General features: G+C 40.3%; 3 protein-coding genes across 9 annotated transcripts in view; 1 reads left to right on the top strand and 2 right to left on the bottom strand.

Annotated features, from left to right (window-relative positions):
• Positions 1-1,963, bottom strand: part of LOC147057014 (receptor-type tyrosine-protein phosphatase delta-like) — a 143,612-nt gene extending 141,649 nt beyond the window's left edge. For all 7 annotated transcript variants that reach the window (XM_085911165.1, XM_085911169.1, XM_085911172.1 and 4 more), the window contains exons 1-2: positions 1,729-1,963; positions 596-956 (exon numbers count right to left, since the gene is read on the bottom strand). The gene's annotated coding sequence lies outside the window, so the exon portion shown is untranslated. The remainder of the gene's footprint in view (positions 1-595; positions 957-1,728) is intronic.
• tyrp1b (tyrosinase-related protein 1b) lies at positions 578-6,569 on the top strand. The gene is made up of 8 exons (XM_085911607.1): positions 578-962; positions 2,363-2,471; positions 2,867-3,080; positions 3,192-3,396; positions 5,073-5,240; positions 5,733-5,912; positions 6,141-6,287; positions 6,364-6,569. The coding sequence occupies exons 1-8, from the start codon at positions 578-580 to the stop codon at positions 6,567-6,569; spliced, it is 1,614 nt and encodes a 537-aa protein (XP_085767733.1).
• Positions 6,570-8,431: 1,862 nt separating this feature from the next.
• Positions 8,432-15,233, bottom strand: part of LOC147057012 (multiple PDZ domain protein) — a 103,130-nt gene continuing 96,328 nt past the window's right edge. Inside the window, exons 31-43 of the mRNA XM_085911124.1 lie at positions 15,077-15,194; positions 13,593-13,871; positions 13,375-13,458; positions 13,050-13,243; positions 11,591-11,738; positions 11,439-11,510; positions 11,209-11,296; positions 10,967-11,010; positions 10,678-10,800; positions 10,391-10,495; positions 9,845-9,939; positions 9,617-9,740; positions 8,432-9,203 (exon numbers count right to left, since the gene is read on the bottom strand). Of these exons, the coding sequence (XP_085767250.1) occupies positions 9,057-9,203; positions 9,617-9,740; positions 9,845-9,939; positions 10,391-10,495; positions 10,678-10,800; positions 10,967-11,010; positions 11,209-11,296; positions 11,439-11,510; positions 11,591-11,738; positions 13,050-13,243; positions 13,375-13,458; positions 13,593-13,871; positions 15,077-15,194 (1,621 nt within the window). The 3' untranslated portion in view covers positions 8,432-9,056. The remainder of the gene's footprint in view (positions 9,204-9,616; positions 9,741-9,844; positions 9,940-10,390; positions 10,496-10,677; positions 10,801-10,966; positions 11,011-11,208; positions 11,297-11,438; positions 11,511-11,590; positions 11,739-13,049; positions 13,244-13,374; positions 13,459-13,592; positions 13,872-15,076; positions 15,195-15,233) is intronic.

Here is a 15,233-nt window from a genome sequence, read left to right as displayed (position 1 = left end):
TTTCTTATCAAAGATCCCCTGGATAAAAAAATAATAATAATTTCATCATAATTTCCAACCTCTGTAAGTGCTTCTGATCTTGTGAGAGTGGGGAGCTAATTGCCCCTTGAATTATGAATAGTGACTCAAACCGCCTCCAGTCAGAAATTTCAGAATAGCGACAACAATTTTTTTTATCGCAGAATTTAATGGAGTAGAACCTAAATGAAGGCTGGGATATGGCATGTTTTACATCTGTGAGGATTACAACATACAGTATTCTTTTTAAAAATAGATAAAGGGCCCTCAAAATGCAATTCAAGGCTGTATTGTTTATTATTAGTAGGCCTATACAAAAATTAAGTGTGGAGCGGTGGTAATCAATTTATTCTTGGTGCAAATGCATAAAAAAAGGTCAGTCCTGGTGGTTAAATAAAAAAATAAATACATTTTACACCAATGTGAATTTACCAGTTATGGATTTTGGCCTTTAACTTCTAATGACATATTTTCCCACTTTTGTAAACAGTTCAACCTCAGTATAGGTCTGCAATGTTCTTAGCGCTATTTCCGTTCTAATGTTTCTTACCGTAACAACATGAGTCTTTTCTCTCACCTGTCAAGCATTTGGCGAGCGAGTCTCCTGGTGTCCATCTTGTGTGTCGCTTTGACCGTGGCCCAATTCCCACGGGAGTGCGTCACCCCAGAAGGCCTTCGCAGCGGCCAGTGCTGTCCCTCCCTGTCAGGCCAAGCAGGGGATGAGTGTGGCTCCAGCACGGGACGGGGTCAGTGTGTATCCATTGCTGCAGACAACCGGCGCCATGGACCCCAGTACCCGTACGCGGGGCGCGATGATCGAGAGAGGTGGCCTCTGCGATTCTTCAACCGCTCTTGTCAGTGCAACGGGAATTTCAGCGGCTACAACTGTGGACGATGTCGACATGGACTGACTGGACCAAATTGTGACCAGAGGATCTCTGTGGGTAAGAAAAAGGAGAACATTTGTATGGTTACAAACAAACTGCAGTTTCTCATAATGTTTCAGTAAAGTCGATACTGTGCTCCAATCAAACGTAGGTGTCACCCATCAGAATAAAGCTTTTTTTCCTTCGATGATTGTGTCACTAGGTGGCTATCATGAATTCATATCTAATGCCACCGTGTTACATTCAGTGTTGGAAAGGTTCAGCTTCGAAACAAATTAATTCAAAGTTCAGCTCACAATTTTTAAAATGAACTTATTCAGTCCATAGTTTATCATTTAAATTGTTTTGTCATTGTTTTCATACATTGCATCCACACTAGTCTCCAGGTGCTACTATAAACCTACATTCTCAACAAATACATGAGAAAATTACTTGAATTGTCTTTTTCTTTAATGACTTGAAACAAAAACATAACTGTGGTCAAGAATGTGCAAACACAAACAATCTGCTGTAGGTCCCAGACTGAGTTAGAAAACTAAGACTGTACAAATGAAGAAGTCAATGTGCAAAGCAAGGAGACATTATATGTGCTTTGACTCACTTAACCCTTTTTTTTTGGTGAATGCATTCAATCTTAACTTGCTTGCACAAAGAAACCAGAAAACCTTTAAACTTCAAAACTTGGGACAAAAAAGTGCAAAGGTCAAATAATTAACAAAAACATAATTGATCATGTAGTCGTGAGTAGTTCCGATTTCAACGCCATCGAGAGCGCAACAACTTTTTTTTTGAATGCATTCATAGGATGACAGTTTATTGTTACCGTTTGTCAAAAAAGGTCAAGTAGGAGTGCTCAGCGCGCGCTCAAGCGCTGCATCGACTGTTGCGTCATCACCCCTTCTCCAAACACATGTCGCTTGTTGATGACAGACGCAGTGCGGCTGTTGGTTGCCAATTATACCCACTCCCTAATTAAGCCTTGTTTACAGTTTGTTTAGGAGGCTTTCCTATGCTAAGAATCAAAAACCTTCCATTCTTGAACAAAAACTTCAAAACTGTTCATTAGGCTCAAAATAATGACCACAACACAGGATGGCACATTGACACCAAAATAACAAGCCCCGCCTCCCAAATTAAAATATGAGTTCACACTCTTCAATGCCCAATAAAAACCTGACAGGCTCTAAATTAGTTGTCCCTCAAACTTCATTGAGCCAAGACACCAATTTTTGACTCAAACAAAATACTCATCTAGTGGAAAAGCATCCAACGGTCACTATACATTGCTGGCATAGATAGTTAAACAAATATCCATCATTTGTGGTCAATAAATCCTTTTTGGAGACTGGATACTTTCCCGTTGCACCCCTACGAACCTACGAAGGTCATAAAAAACTGTATTTGTGACATGTCTAATAATTTGACTCACCTTTCATCTCTATTTAACATTTGTGCAGTGAGGAGAAATTTAATGCAAATGAGTGCCACTGAGAAACAAGCATTTATCAACGCTCTGGACCAGGCAAAGAGGACCATCCACCCCGACCTTGTCATCTGTACAAGACGGTATTTATGTTTAAGCGCCTTATTATATTTTCAGAACATATGAGGTCATCATTCTTTGTTGTGAGAAAACAACAGCTTGTTTTGAGAAGATTTATTTGTCCAAGCCCCAGGTAGAATATTTTTGTGAGCAACGGTACATAAATATTTGAGTCTGTTCTCGACTGCTGTAAGTGCAAACCTTTTGACCTCCTTTTCAAAAAGTGAATTCCTGCTACACCCAGAAAGGCTTTTAACACTAGATGCAGCTACTGTTGGGGATTAAAACATGTATTTATAGAATCCACTGAGTGATAACCAAACCATAATAAGGCCGTTCAGACACAAAAAAAAATATCTAAGGACGATGTTGGAGAGGAAAAATTGTTTTGCCATCCTGTTCTTTTTTGAATTTCTAGCTACCAGGAGATATTTGGTCCGGATGGCAACACACCTCAGTTTGAGAACATCACCATTTACAACTACTTTGTGTGGAGCCATTACTACTCCGTCAGTAGGACCTTCCTGGGCCCGGGCCAGGCCAGCTTCGGTGGAGTCGACTTCTCCCACGAAGGTCCCGGCTTTGTCACCTGGCACCGTTTTCATTTGCTGCAACTGGAAAGAGATATGCAAGTGGGTAGACTGTTCATAATATAAAAATAATATTTCACAGCAATTCATTAACTTCTAACCTGGACTACCTCCGAATATCAAACTAATATAGATTACATTTTGCCCACGAAGGACATGCTGGGTGATTCCTCCTTTGCTCTGCCCTACTGGAACTTTGCTATCGGTGGCAGCGATTGTGACATTTGCACCGACGACCTCTTGGGAGCTAGAAGCTCCTTCGACATGAACTCCATCAGCCCCAACTCGGTGTTCTCCCAGTGGAGAGTGGTCTGCGAAAGCGTGGAAGACTACGACGTGTTTGGCACCGTCTGCAACAGTAAGGAACCATCTCGTTCGCTTGCAATACCTCAACGCGTAAGGGAGTTTCGTTGATACAAGCAAAATGAGGGCATCCACCTTATAAATAGATCATGTATGACACAAGCTGCTATAAATATTACCCCCCTAGATGCTGCACTGTGTTTGAAATTGCTCACAAGTGCTCCAGACTGTCACAAACTCAATTTGTTAGCTTATTCTCCAGCAGGAGTTTCCTAAAGTTTTCACTTCAAATCACAAGTTAGTTCTCTACGTGACCCGGACTTTAAAAAATAGATCACGTAATTCTTCAGCTTTTTCTCCTTCTTATCCGGGTCGCGAGCATTCTAAGACGGAATGCCCAGACTTTCCGTCTCAAGCCACCACACAAGTGTAGTCAGGCCAGCTATGAGACGCTATCGTCCCTCTTGCGTGTCTTAATACTGCCCTGAGGTCTCCTCCCAGTGGGATGTGCACAGCACACCTTCCAGGAAGCATTGGAAATACAATCACCTTTATTTTGACTCCTCTCTTTCCCTATGGAGTTTCTTCTGAATGAATGAGCTCATCACCCAATCTCTAATGCAAAGTAAAATCAATTCCACTCACCTGATTGTAATTTTTTTTTTATGCTTACACAGCATCCATTTTCTAGCACTTATGTTCAGTGACGGAATTTGGCCCAAGTGACTATTGTGCCGAATTGTGGACTCCGAGATTAGATTGTCATAACCGGGATGAAGGAACCGTGAACTTTAATGTTCTTTATTCTAGTCATTTGTATTATGCTTTGTTTGCAAGCAGTCATTCTGAATAATTTGAGGCATTAGTGACTAGAATAAGGGCAATTGTGTGAGAAATCAGATTTAGGTGATCAGATTTGTATGGATTGGAATTTGCCTCACACTGGCACCACATTTTAAACCCCCAAGTCACCCCCCAGGCTTAAAATGACCACTTTTTTTTTAACATAATATTGAGAGATAATTCTTTTTATCAATCCACTTTGAACATAACCGTAATTGGTTTGAGTCCAATGGCAAACTGGAGGGATTTGGAGGCCGGTCAAAAAATGTGAGACGCGAGAGGCCGAGGTGTGAGTGATGTGTCAGGTTAATCCCTTTGGAGAGTCACGACAGGCTCGGTATTTCCTGCGTCAACAAGCAACTTCTTAACTGGGTTACGGGGGGTTGTCTTATTTCGATGTGCGCTCGTCAGACACGGGAATCTGGCAGACTTTGATCTGTGGGAATCATCTTTGCACGGGCAACTTTGTTTTGTAGCCGACTGATTGCACCCTTGTGTGTGTATGAAGGGGGAGGGGGAGGGGTGAAGAAAACAAGAAGGAGGTCAAACTTCACAGAGCTCCCACTCACTGTTGTTGGAATTTAGTGAACAATTACCATGCTGTCTTGTTAAAGGCTGATCAAACTAGTCTCATCTCTCACAAAGAATTTGAGAGTTGTTGAATAATACAACATAACTCATCACATCCCCTTCCTCACCATTTCCACGGGGACAACTGACCCGGATCTGAACCGCAGTATGAATGCCTCCTTCGTAAAAAAAGAAAAGAAATCCTTGAATGCAATTATTGCTTGCAGCTAGATGGTAGCCATCTTTTTGGTTTTGTGCTGTGCTTGTTAACACGCCAGCGAAAAAGACTAACTCTGACCTCGGGTCATACACTCCCAGATACGGAAACTAGTCCCATCAGGAGGAACCCGGCGGGCAATGTGGCACGGCCCATGGTGCAGAGGTTGCCCGAGCCTCAGGACGTGTTGGACTGTCTGCAGCTCAACACCTTTGACACCCCGCCTTACTATTCCACCTCCTCCGAGAGCTTCAGGAACTCCATTGAAGGTGTGCGCCGATGCGTCACGATTCTTTCTCATCAAAGCCGAGTGAAGTGCAAAACTGAGTGAACTTCATTTGCATTTCACCTTGCAAATACATAAAACATGTGCCACAAAAGTAATATTTAAATGTAAGAGTCATGTACTTATTGTGCATAAAGTTCAAGAATAAAATGCCAGAGATGACATTCATTATGAAAAAGGACAGAATTTGCTTCCAATCCGTTCATTCTGGACTTTAAAAATCTGTAAAAGTCAAAGAAACCACATGATTATTATTCCAAGCCTAAACCAGATACGCTGAATTAATTAAAGCCCACTTTTAAATTTGTGGAAATTAGGCATAGAAGCAATTGGAATTTCTTCAAAAAACCTCAGCATGTTTGGATTCAGGAACAGGCACAATAATTCACACAGAAAGTCTCTGACAGTAAAAGTAAAGCACCATTGGGAAGTCACTTCTTTTTTAAAAGCTTTGCTGTTCCTTTTTTTTTTTAAGGCTACAGTGCTCCCCAGGGGCCGTATGATCCGGTGATCCGCAGCCTCCACAACCTTGCCCACCTCTTCCTCAACGGCACAGGCGGCCAAACTCACCTCTCCCCTAATGATCCCATCTTCGTCCTGCTGCACACGTTCACTGATGCGATCTTTGATGAATGGCTCAGTAGGCACCAACCAGGTAATCAGTCTAGCATAGTCCAAAACATGGCCTGGAGAACCGGTCCATCCCACTAATTACTGAGATTTTTAGGTGTCTAATATTTGTTCCATTAATGCGAAATTACATAACAATTTTTCCTTTTTTTGTTCTTTCTTACCACATCTACGTCTGCTTTAAAAATCTAAAGTGGCCCTTAAGCACTAAAGTCTGTCTGCCCATGAATTAATCAATGTTTTCCCCCCACAGGCGAGATAGTCTATCCCGAGGAGAACGCTCCAATCGGACACAACCGCCAGTTCAACATGGTTCCTTTTTGGCCTCCTATCACAAACGCAGAGATGTTTGTGTCCGCCCCAGCAAACCTGGGCTACTCCTACGAGGTCCAGTGGCCAGGTGGGAAACATACATGCACACAGTCATATGACAATTCAATGAACGTCCACACCTTGAACATTTTTTTTTACCACAGTTCGCGCCTACACACTGTCTGAGATCATCACCATCGCCATCATTGCGGCGGTGCTGGTCGTGGCAGTGATGGGCGGAGTCATTGCCTGTGCGGTGCGAGCCCGATCCTACCGCTCGGCTGAGGCCTTGGAGCCATTGTTGGGGGAAACCTTCCGGAGATACTCAGAAGATGACAGGAGATTGGATAAATCACAGTCTGTTGTCTAAATCAACACCTTTATCAAGAGGTCTTAACATGTTGAAGCATTTTTTTAAGAAAGCTCCCCCTGCAATGTCTTTTAATAAAGTATCACTGAACAAATTTCATGCTGTGATATCTGACTTTTACTTCAAAGCAGTTAAATCTGTATTTTTTTTAAATATTTATAAAAAAAAAATTCTGCTTCTACTTGAGTACACATAGTGTGAGTAAATTTGCTGCCTCTGGATAAATTTGATCATATTTTTAGGTGTAAATGTATTGTCATCAATTTAGTGCACTGTAAAATGTAAAATGAATTAATGTTGCCTAAATTACACCTCACACTTTAGTCAAAAACATGATCACTAAATTGCTTCTTTGAGCCTCGGGGCAAATCAGTGCATTTGGCTGCAATAGGAATTACAGAAATTTCATCTCGCGAAAGGAGCATATACACTGCCCTCTTGTGGTCATAGCACATTAGTACTACATTAATATACTTACCTACTAGTATTACAGCATGTTTTGTCTTGTATTAATATTCTAAAAAAAAATGTAAATGAGCAAATTTCTGACAATATTTTCCTAAAAAAAGAAAAAGTAGTTTTTGCTTGACTCAGCAAGTGTATATTGACCAAGCATATTGTACATAACACAACAAAACAAAAATTCTTCTAGTGTGAACTACAACCTGTTTAAAGACCCCATAAAACTTGAATTTCATTTTCAAAACTGCCTTTGATTTTTTTAATATTGCTTCGTTTTGCTTGCCACTTTTTGTTTATCATTTTGTCCCTCATGGCTAAATAGGGAATGTCTGATGAGTTTCTATGGAAGAACTTTTCTGGTGAAAGTTGCAGTCTGTGCACAAGTATATCAGCGCTTTAGGACCCCCCCCCCCCCTGCAATTTATCTATTGATGCTACAGATGTGACTCACATCAGTACCATGGGGCTTTAAAGGCATCAAATCAATCTGCTGTTTGTGTTCTGCTGTTCTATAGTTGCCTAATGATTGAGAAGAAAGAATTGGATGGACATGATGGAACATAATCAAAGGTGCAAGCAATACTTCAGACATGCACACATTCTTTCCCAATTTTGGCCTTGTGAATCATTCTAATGCAGCAAATAATACCACATTTAAATGCATAAAGCATGTTGGCATTCATCCTCTTTAAAAGGCTCTTCATAGTCAATTGTTCATGTGGAGAGGGATGAAACAGACTGTCATGGCTGCCTTTCAATAAAACTGCCGAGGCGAGCAGATGGTGCTGATGAATGCAAAGAGCTCCAGACAAGATCTCCCTTGGTGCTTCCTACTTCCTAAATGAGACATTTGTGTGCAAATGGATTGCAGTTCAAGTTGTCACCGGCAAATCGAGTAATTAAATGCAAAGTTCTGTGCAGATTAAAAAATAAATAAAATGAAGCCCGGGTTCACGTGCCCTTTTTGTATTAGTTTGACTCGTTCTTATAAACATCTGTTTAAAGTCGTGGCTGCTGCAATCAAATTACCAGAGTTGTCATCAGACAGCCTTTATTGCGGGGATAAAAACTTAGACTGATTAAAAATTGCGTTGTAAAAACTCGTTTGTAAAGACTACAATCTTTTCCTGACCTGTATTGGAGAATATTTACCATTTAAAAAAAATCCTTACATATTTTTTAATCGAATCTTTAAAATGCCTCTGACGTATTGGGATGCAAATTTTTTTTCTAGTACAATCGCAAAAAAAAAAAAAAAAAAAAGACAAAAACAGATGAGCAATTATTCACCACTGCCATTTAGAATCCGCAACAAAGGCTGTTTCCCACTACACAAAGGCGGGCAACAGATGATGTAATTTCATAACAAATCATCATTTAATAAGAACATTTATAGCATATTTCATTGATGTAGCACTCCAAATACTGGGTGTCTATGACACTCATTAATTGCCAACTTACAGAAAATAAGAATATAAATGGAGAAATTAAAAAACAATTATTCATCATGGGCACGGTTCCTAAATAATACACAATACAAGTGAACAAAACAAAATTAGCATTAAAACACCATTCACATTCGAGCTGTGTATCTGGCGTCATCGTCATGAAATAATAAATAAAATATTTATCCTAATCACACAACTGTTCTTACACCTTGATGCCATACAAAATCTTGGCAAACGCACTTGGCATAATTCAGATTTTGGGAAATCACATTAGAGTTTAACCAGCGTGTGTTGGATATCGTCCAACATTAATGGGGGCTCTTAATTTCAAGCTCCTTGCAGCGCTGTTTTCAGAAGAAAATGCAATTTGTTATTTCTCTTCAATTTATAATGTATAAAACGGGGCATTTATCCAATTATGACATCATTTTATACCATATCACAAAATCACAGGCTGAGGTAGTTCATCCAGACTCATCAAACTGACTTCCCTTTTCAAGATTGGAATCTATCTTATACGAGTGTGTGTGAGGCTGTTCTACATGAATGATGTTTTTTTAAAGACGACAGGTCACACTCACGAGAGAACAGTGAGAACCACAGTTCCTTTGGTCCTCTTGAGGAGGTCCACAGCTTCAGAGTGTGTCACCCCCTCCAGACAGTGTCCATTCACCGCGATGATCTGATCGCCTCGTTTTAGTCTTCCATTCTCAATGGCTGCTCCCTGCAGAGCACAATAACGGGTATAATGCAGAGTTCATAAACGACTATGATGAACTACAAAAACAGTCAATGTATATTGAAGTCTGCAATCTGCGGATTGATAAAAAAAATAATTTAAATCATTATTTTAGTGAATTCTAAAATATTTATTATTATATTATTATTTTTAATCATTTGATTTATTATTTTAGAATTCACAGTTCCGCTGATGCTTTTGTTTGGCTATGTATTGTGACATTTCATTCATCTAATGTGAAAAAGGTAACTTTGCTCAATAGAGGATGGAAAACACTGGGCAGCATCTTCCTGTTGGGGCAAATCTAGAAAATTGTTTCTTACAGTCAAGAGTTGTGTGCAGCAGTTTAAAATGAAAAAATACTTGATCATGAAATAAATAAAAGCAACAAATATGACCTTATTAAAGATAGTTTTGATATAAATCGGCAGGTCTCCATGAGGGCTTCCAAAGCCTCCCACGATGCTGAAGCCCAAGCCAGAAGACCCTCGATCCAGACTGACGGTTTTGTACATCCGAGTGCTGTGGAAATAAAAATGGAAAGCATACTGGATATTCTTTGAACTAATGGGGCATACTAATTCCTTTAGAAGAGTATGAGGTCAGCATAGACTAAAGCTTCCTACCAGAGGTTGGTGTGAAAGCACGGCAAGCTACTAGTCTGGCCTGATGGTCGCTCATGTCCACCCCTGGGATCATGAGGGCTGCGTCCAGCTTCCACCTAAAGGAAACACACAATAAGGACTCGAAAAATACAACTGGTTCACAGAGATAATATGAAGCTTCATTTTCCCATCACATGAAAGTGCTTTGCAAAAGTACATGCTGCAGAAAATCAATTTATACTTGCTGTCCTATTTACTCCATCTCAAAACTCATTCATCGCCAGAACGTTTAAATAAACCCTAATAGCAGTTTTAGTAAATCACTGAAAATTGGTGGACATTATAACAGAACACAAAAACTGCTAGAAACTGAACATGAATAAGGTAATTTTCAGCAATTATTTCTCTGTCTGATCAAACACAACAATTATTTAAGACAAAAGAACAGAATTGAAGTCACCTAGCCAACAACTGGAAAATGACCCACTGTCAAAAGTTATGAAGTTATTGAGTTCTATACAGTTACTGCATTATCATATTGGTTACCTGAACATGCTTTGACATTACCTGCAGGGTGACAGCGCCAATGGCATTCTTAAGCAAGGCCCCAGCCTGAATGTGAGTCATTCCCTCCATGGATACATCATTTATACTGAGGATCCTGTCTCCTAGCTGATGCAAACACAGAATACAATATACATATATATTCTATATATAATAAGTCTTGAGAGAAATAAAGTTGGCAGATGAGTCACCATAATGCGACAGAAATGACAGATGTCTGTCCCGCTACATAGTTTCGACGTACACACGGGTATATATGTACCCATACACACACACACACACACACACACCTTTAATTGCTGTGTTTTGGCAGCTGATCCACTGGTATCCATGGTTGCAATAAAAAGAGGCACGTTGCCATGGGGACTGCCCACACCTCCTGCTAAAGTGATGCCTAGGGAGTCACGTGGACCCTATGATGATGCCCCCCCACACACACACATGCACAAAAACACACATTATGTCCATAATGCTCCTTTCATTGAGCACATTGTTTACTCTAGTATACTCTTATACATTTAATTGGCTCTAAAGTTTTTCTTTGCACTTGCAAATATGAATGTATTCAGAGTTTCTAACCTTTTTGATAACAACTTTTCTGGGGGCAGGGTAGTCTTCAAATGCTGTTGGAGAAGAAAGTGAGCTCAGTTATCATTGTGCACTTTCATTCTTGATTACAGTAAGCACTCAAAATTACTTTACAGATCATTATTTCATCATTTTGTAAAGTTCTTTGTCACGTGAAAGCTGTTGTGAAAGCGCAGTATAAATGAACATGGAGAATATCATCATCATGACTAATAGAAAATCAGGCGACTGACATGTTCTGTGTTCTGTCTCCCTCTGTTGGTTGACAGAAGAACTGGAGCGACTAGAGGGTGTCAGGGTGGACGAGTCGGAGTCTTCACTCTGGATAAAACACAACTTAAAGTACTCCTACATTCACAAAGTAATATTGTTAAAATATTGCATCAACTGCAGGAATGTTTCAAATCACAAAGTTGATTAATTGAAAAATCACAGGAGAGAATTGGGTATGCAAACAGTTTACCTGGTTCCGTTCTGGGTATTGCAGTCCGGCTTTAAAACGAGCCACCTCCAGGTGAAACACGCCACAGCAATTCTGTTACATAACCGAGAGTAATCCACCCAAAACTATTGTGTTGACATTGAGGTAAACACGAGTGCATGTTGAAACCTTACCTGCAAAAGCCTCTCGGCGAGTTCTTGTGATTCTGCACGGACGTCCTCCCCGTTGATTGACAGAATCTGGTCACCTAGCAACAACCTGCCATCCAAATCCGTTACGCCTCCTTTGATGATATCTGACACAAAGATGCCGGTGTCATTACTGTTGGAAGAAAACAGAGGTCAAAGCTACATCTGCAGCACGGGAATAGAATACATGATGAGACCTGAAAGTGGGCTGTTTTGCATAACGTCACACTTATGCTACATGAAGCACCATAAAAAATTAGCACTCGTCGAGAATAATTTATCATGCTTCACAGATGCAGTGTGACTATGAATTGCCTCTCTCAGTGGTGTGGTTATTAGAGGATGCTGAAAGTGTGTGATTTCATTATGTCCTTATCCATATATTGTGGAGATGCCTCATGGTAATAGCAGCCACAAAATTAGGTACATCTGTCCAATCCACATCAACCTGTTTAAAATTTCCTTGACGAGAACATGTTGAAAATGTCCTGGCTTTAACTAACGCAAACAATTATGTCACATTGATTGGACTTGATCTAGCCCAATTTTGTGGACTCCTATGAGTTTTCGGAGAAGACATTTGCCAACGGCTTCAGATCGTTTTCCCACCCTGTACTATGAATGTTTACATGACATGTCCAGAAAAAAAGAATGATTTTTGCGTGGCGTTAGTTAAAGCGCACAATTGTTGATGAAGATCAGATCATATTGTATGATCAATTGATGCAGAAATCCAGGTTATTCCCAGGGCTTTACATACTTCCTCAAATTATTAATTGAAAAGGTCTCAGCAGAATTTATAACAGCGCTATTAAACAGATTAATCATCTCCTTACAGCATACTCATAAAAAATAATAAAAAAGAGAGACTTCCTTCTGATTTAGTCTCAGACCTGAAATTGGACCTCACCAACCACAAATCCATGTTCTCTGAATAAAATGGAAATATAATATATACTTTGTTGATTTTTTTTCCCTATATTATACCACAGACATAGATATAGAAAGTACAGTAGTAAAAATGGAGGCTGCAAAGACATGGATCAATTGCACATGATGACTGACACCTTTATCAATATTATTCTTGGGTCAGAGCCATCATTCATCACATCATTTGTGACATAATCAGGAAACTCACTCAAGAAAAAAATAACCTCATCCATCAACTCAAAGGATCAACATGAAGACTTCCTCCACTTGTCTTCATGGATCAATAAACTCACTGTCAAAGGTGGAAAACTATTTCAGACAATAAATCAAATCCAAGGAAGACCTGTGTGGTTGTAAATTTCTGCATTATTTCATATTAGATATCCACTGAATGTTTGATACTTTTTATGTGTGCCATAACATAAAATTTCATCTTTTAAATGGCATTGAATTATGATGGGATAATATGTAATACTTAATGATCCATCACAGACTCCTATTTAAGGTGTGATACCTTTTAGCCACCGTGGTGAAGCCCAGTCCTTTAACGGGATGAGGCCTCAGGACAAGGCTGAAGACGTCCCACAGGTCCTCCTCCCTGTAGGCAAGCTGGTGCCTGAAAACACGCAGCTCAACACGTTGGGTGGTGAGTCTCAGCACACTGATGGCCTCATCATGAGTGGCCTGCCTCAAGTCGATACCGTTGACCTGAAGCAAAAGAGGTCGGTGGGACAAAAGTGCAATGGTGCTAAAGTAAATTAAGAAATTTTGACTTTTTGGGGACACGGTTTTCTTAGCTTGGCTGACTCTGAGGTACAACAAATAAGTGTTGATTGTACCTCAAATATCTGGTCTCCGGCTTGCAGCCTTCCATCTCTTTGCGCTGCTCCCCCATCATTCACCTCGTGGATTATTACTGACCCCTAGTGGATGTTATTAGAAAACACCCCTTTGTCACTTCAGTGCATTTGGATGTGCTTCAAAGCAGACATCGGTGTCTCATATTTAGTAGTAAAAACGAAGAGGTGCCAAATTAATTATGAATTATCCCTCTCACCAACAGAGTGTCACATCCTCCAACAATGCTGAGACCCAGGCCCAAGTTTCCTTTAAAAATCTCAATGATGGTTTCTTTGCCAGCCACAATGGGACAGTTAAGAGGGTCAGACGCTGAAGTGGCCGCACACCAATCAGAAGACTCCGTAGGAGTGGTCCGCTTAGCACCGAGGGCCGTGGTGCAGTCCGGAAGGGCCGATGCTACTTGATGAGGCTTTGACAAGGAGGGTGAACTAGATGAAGTAGCCTCAGGGCAGCCGACAGACACTTTGACAATGGCCTGGTGTTGGAGTATAAGAATAGGAGTAAGCTGTCAATAATTAAATACACATGATGAAATCATCCAATGACAACAGCTTTATATCTCCTCCACATTGAGTTTGGTCCCAGGCTCGTCATTCACTACTTTGACACTGCCCCCAACCTTTCCCATGCTGTCCTGCAAACAGAGCTAAACATTGAAGACAAGTAACATGCATGGGAATTTATGTCACACAGGAGTAAGATTGAAATTCATACACCCTCTGGCCAAGTATCTCAATAGCTGTAGCCTTGGGCCCAACATGAAAGCTAATTAGCGTATGATGACATCACGGCGGGGTGGGGGGGGGGCATTGATACAACGAATTCAAGGTTAATCTAGTAGAATTAAAGCTGGAACTAGCAAGGGAGAACACTCATCATAAGAATCTTTACAGTTGCATACATTATGTGCTGACATGGCCCTCATTATTGTATCCTATTGGGACACCCTTCAGCAAGATAAATTATGAATATGGCAATAAAATCGTCTTCCAAAAAGACTGTTGTGTCTGTGGGAATATTTGTTCATTTGTGAGGTCCGAGGTCACTGATGTGGGGACCTGGGAGAGGGCAGCGTCTGATCGTTTTATCCTACGCCTGTTAGTGCTGGAATTGAAAAGGGCATTTTTCACACTCTAATTAAATGTTCATTAACGGAAGAAGAGGTGTCTGAGCGCTGTACAAGTCTGTCGATATAATTCTGTTCATAACAATGGCAGATTAATTCATGCAAAAAAAAAGACAATGGAGCGAGTTACTTGCAACCGGTGTAATTAATAAATAATGATTTGGATAAAGATAAGCTTAAGTGAGATTCAAATCTATTGGGCATTTAAAATTCACACTTTTTTTTTCCATTTCAAACTGGCTCTCCCTTGTTTTCATTCCTTTATCTCCCCTATCTATTTAAGAGCCCCACTCGGTCATGGCAGCAGCCAGCAATAAGGTCCTCGAGGTCCGGACTATGGTAATGATTTTCCTTCGTAGACTGATGTTTATATGATGTAAATATGGAAATGGGTATTGTGATTTGCAATGTGATTTTCTTTTCTGTTCAGGCCCACTATAGTTTTGTTTAGAAAAATATGGTGGTCTAAAAGTTAAAAAGATATTTTTTACACTTGGTGAGCATTTCACAGTTGCTGGCTCACAGGTCAAAATACAATGATAAGGTCAACATACCTGTGGTGGGATAACATTGTGGATATCTGTAAAGAGTCCTTTATGAATTTCCGAGTCAGCCTGGCTGCTTAGTGTGTCATCACTCTCCATCGTGGAGCAGCTATTTTCACTTTTATTTCTGTGGAAACAACCCACAGGAGTGACATTTTCATTTGGC

Source organism: Syngnathus leptorhynchus, chromosome 5, assembly GCF_054491065.1.
Source record: "Syngnathus leptorhynchus isolate UIUO chromosome 5, UIUO_Slep, whole genome shotgun sequence".
In the NCBI taxonomy this organism is placed as follows: Eukaryota; Metazoa; Chordata; class Actinopteri; order Syngnathiformes; family Syngnathidae; genus Syngnathus; species Syngnathus leptorhynchus.
This window is presented reverse-complemented; position numbering and strand designations above follow the sequence as displayed.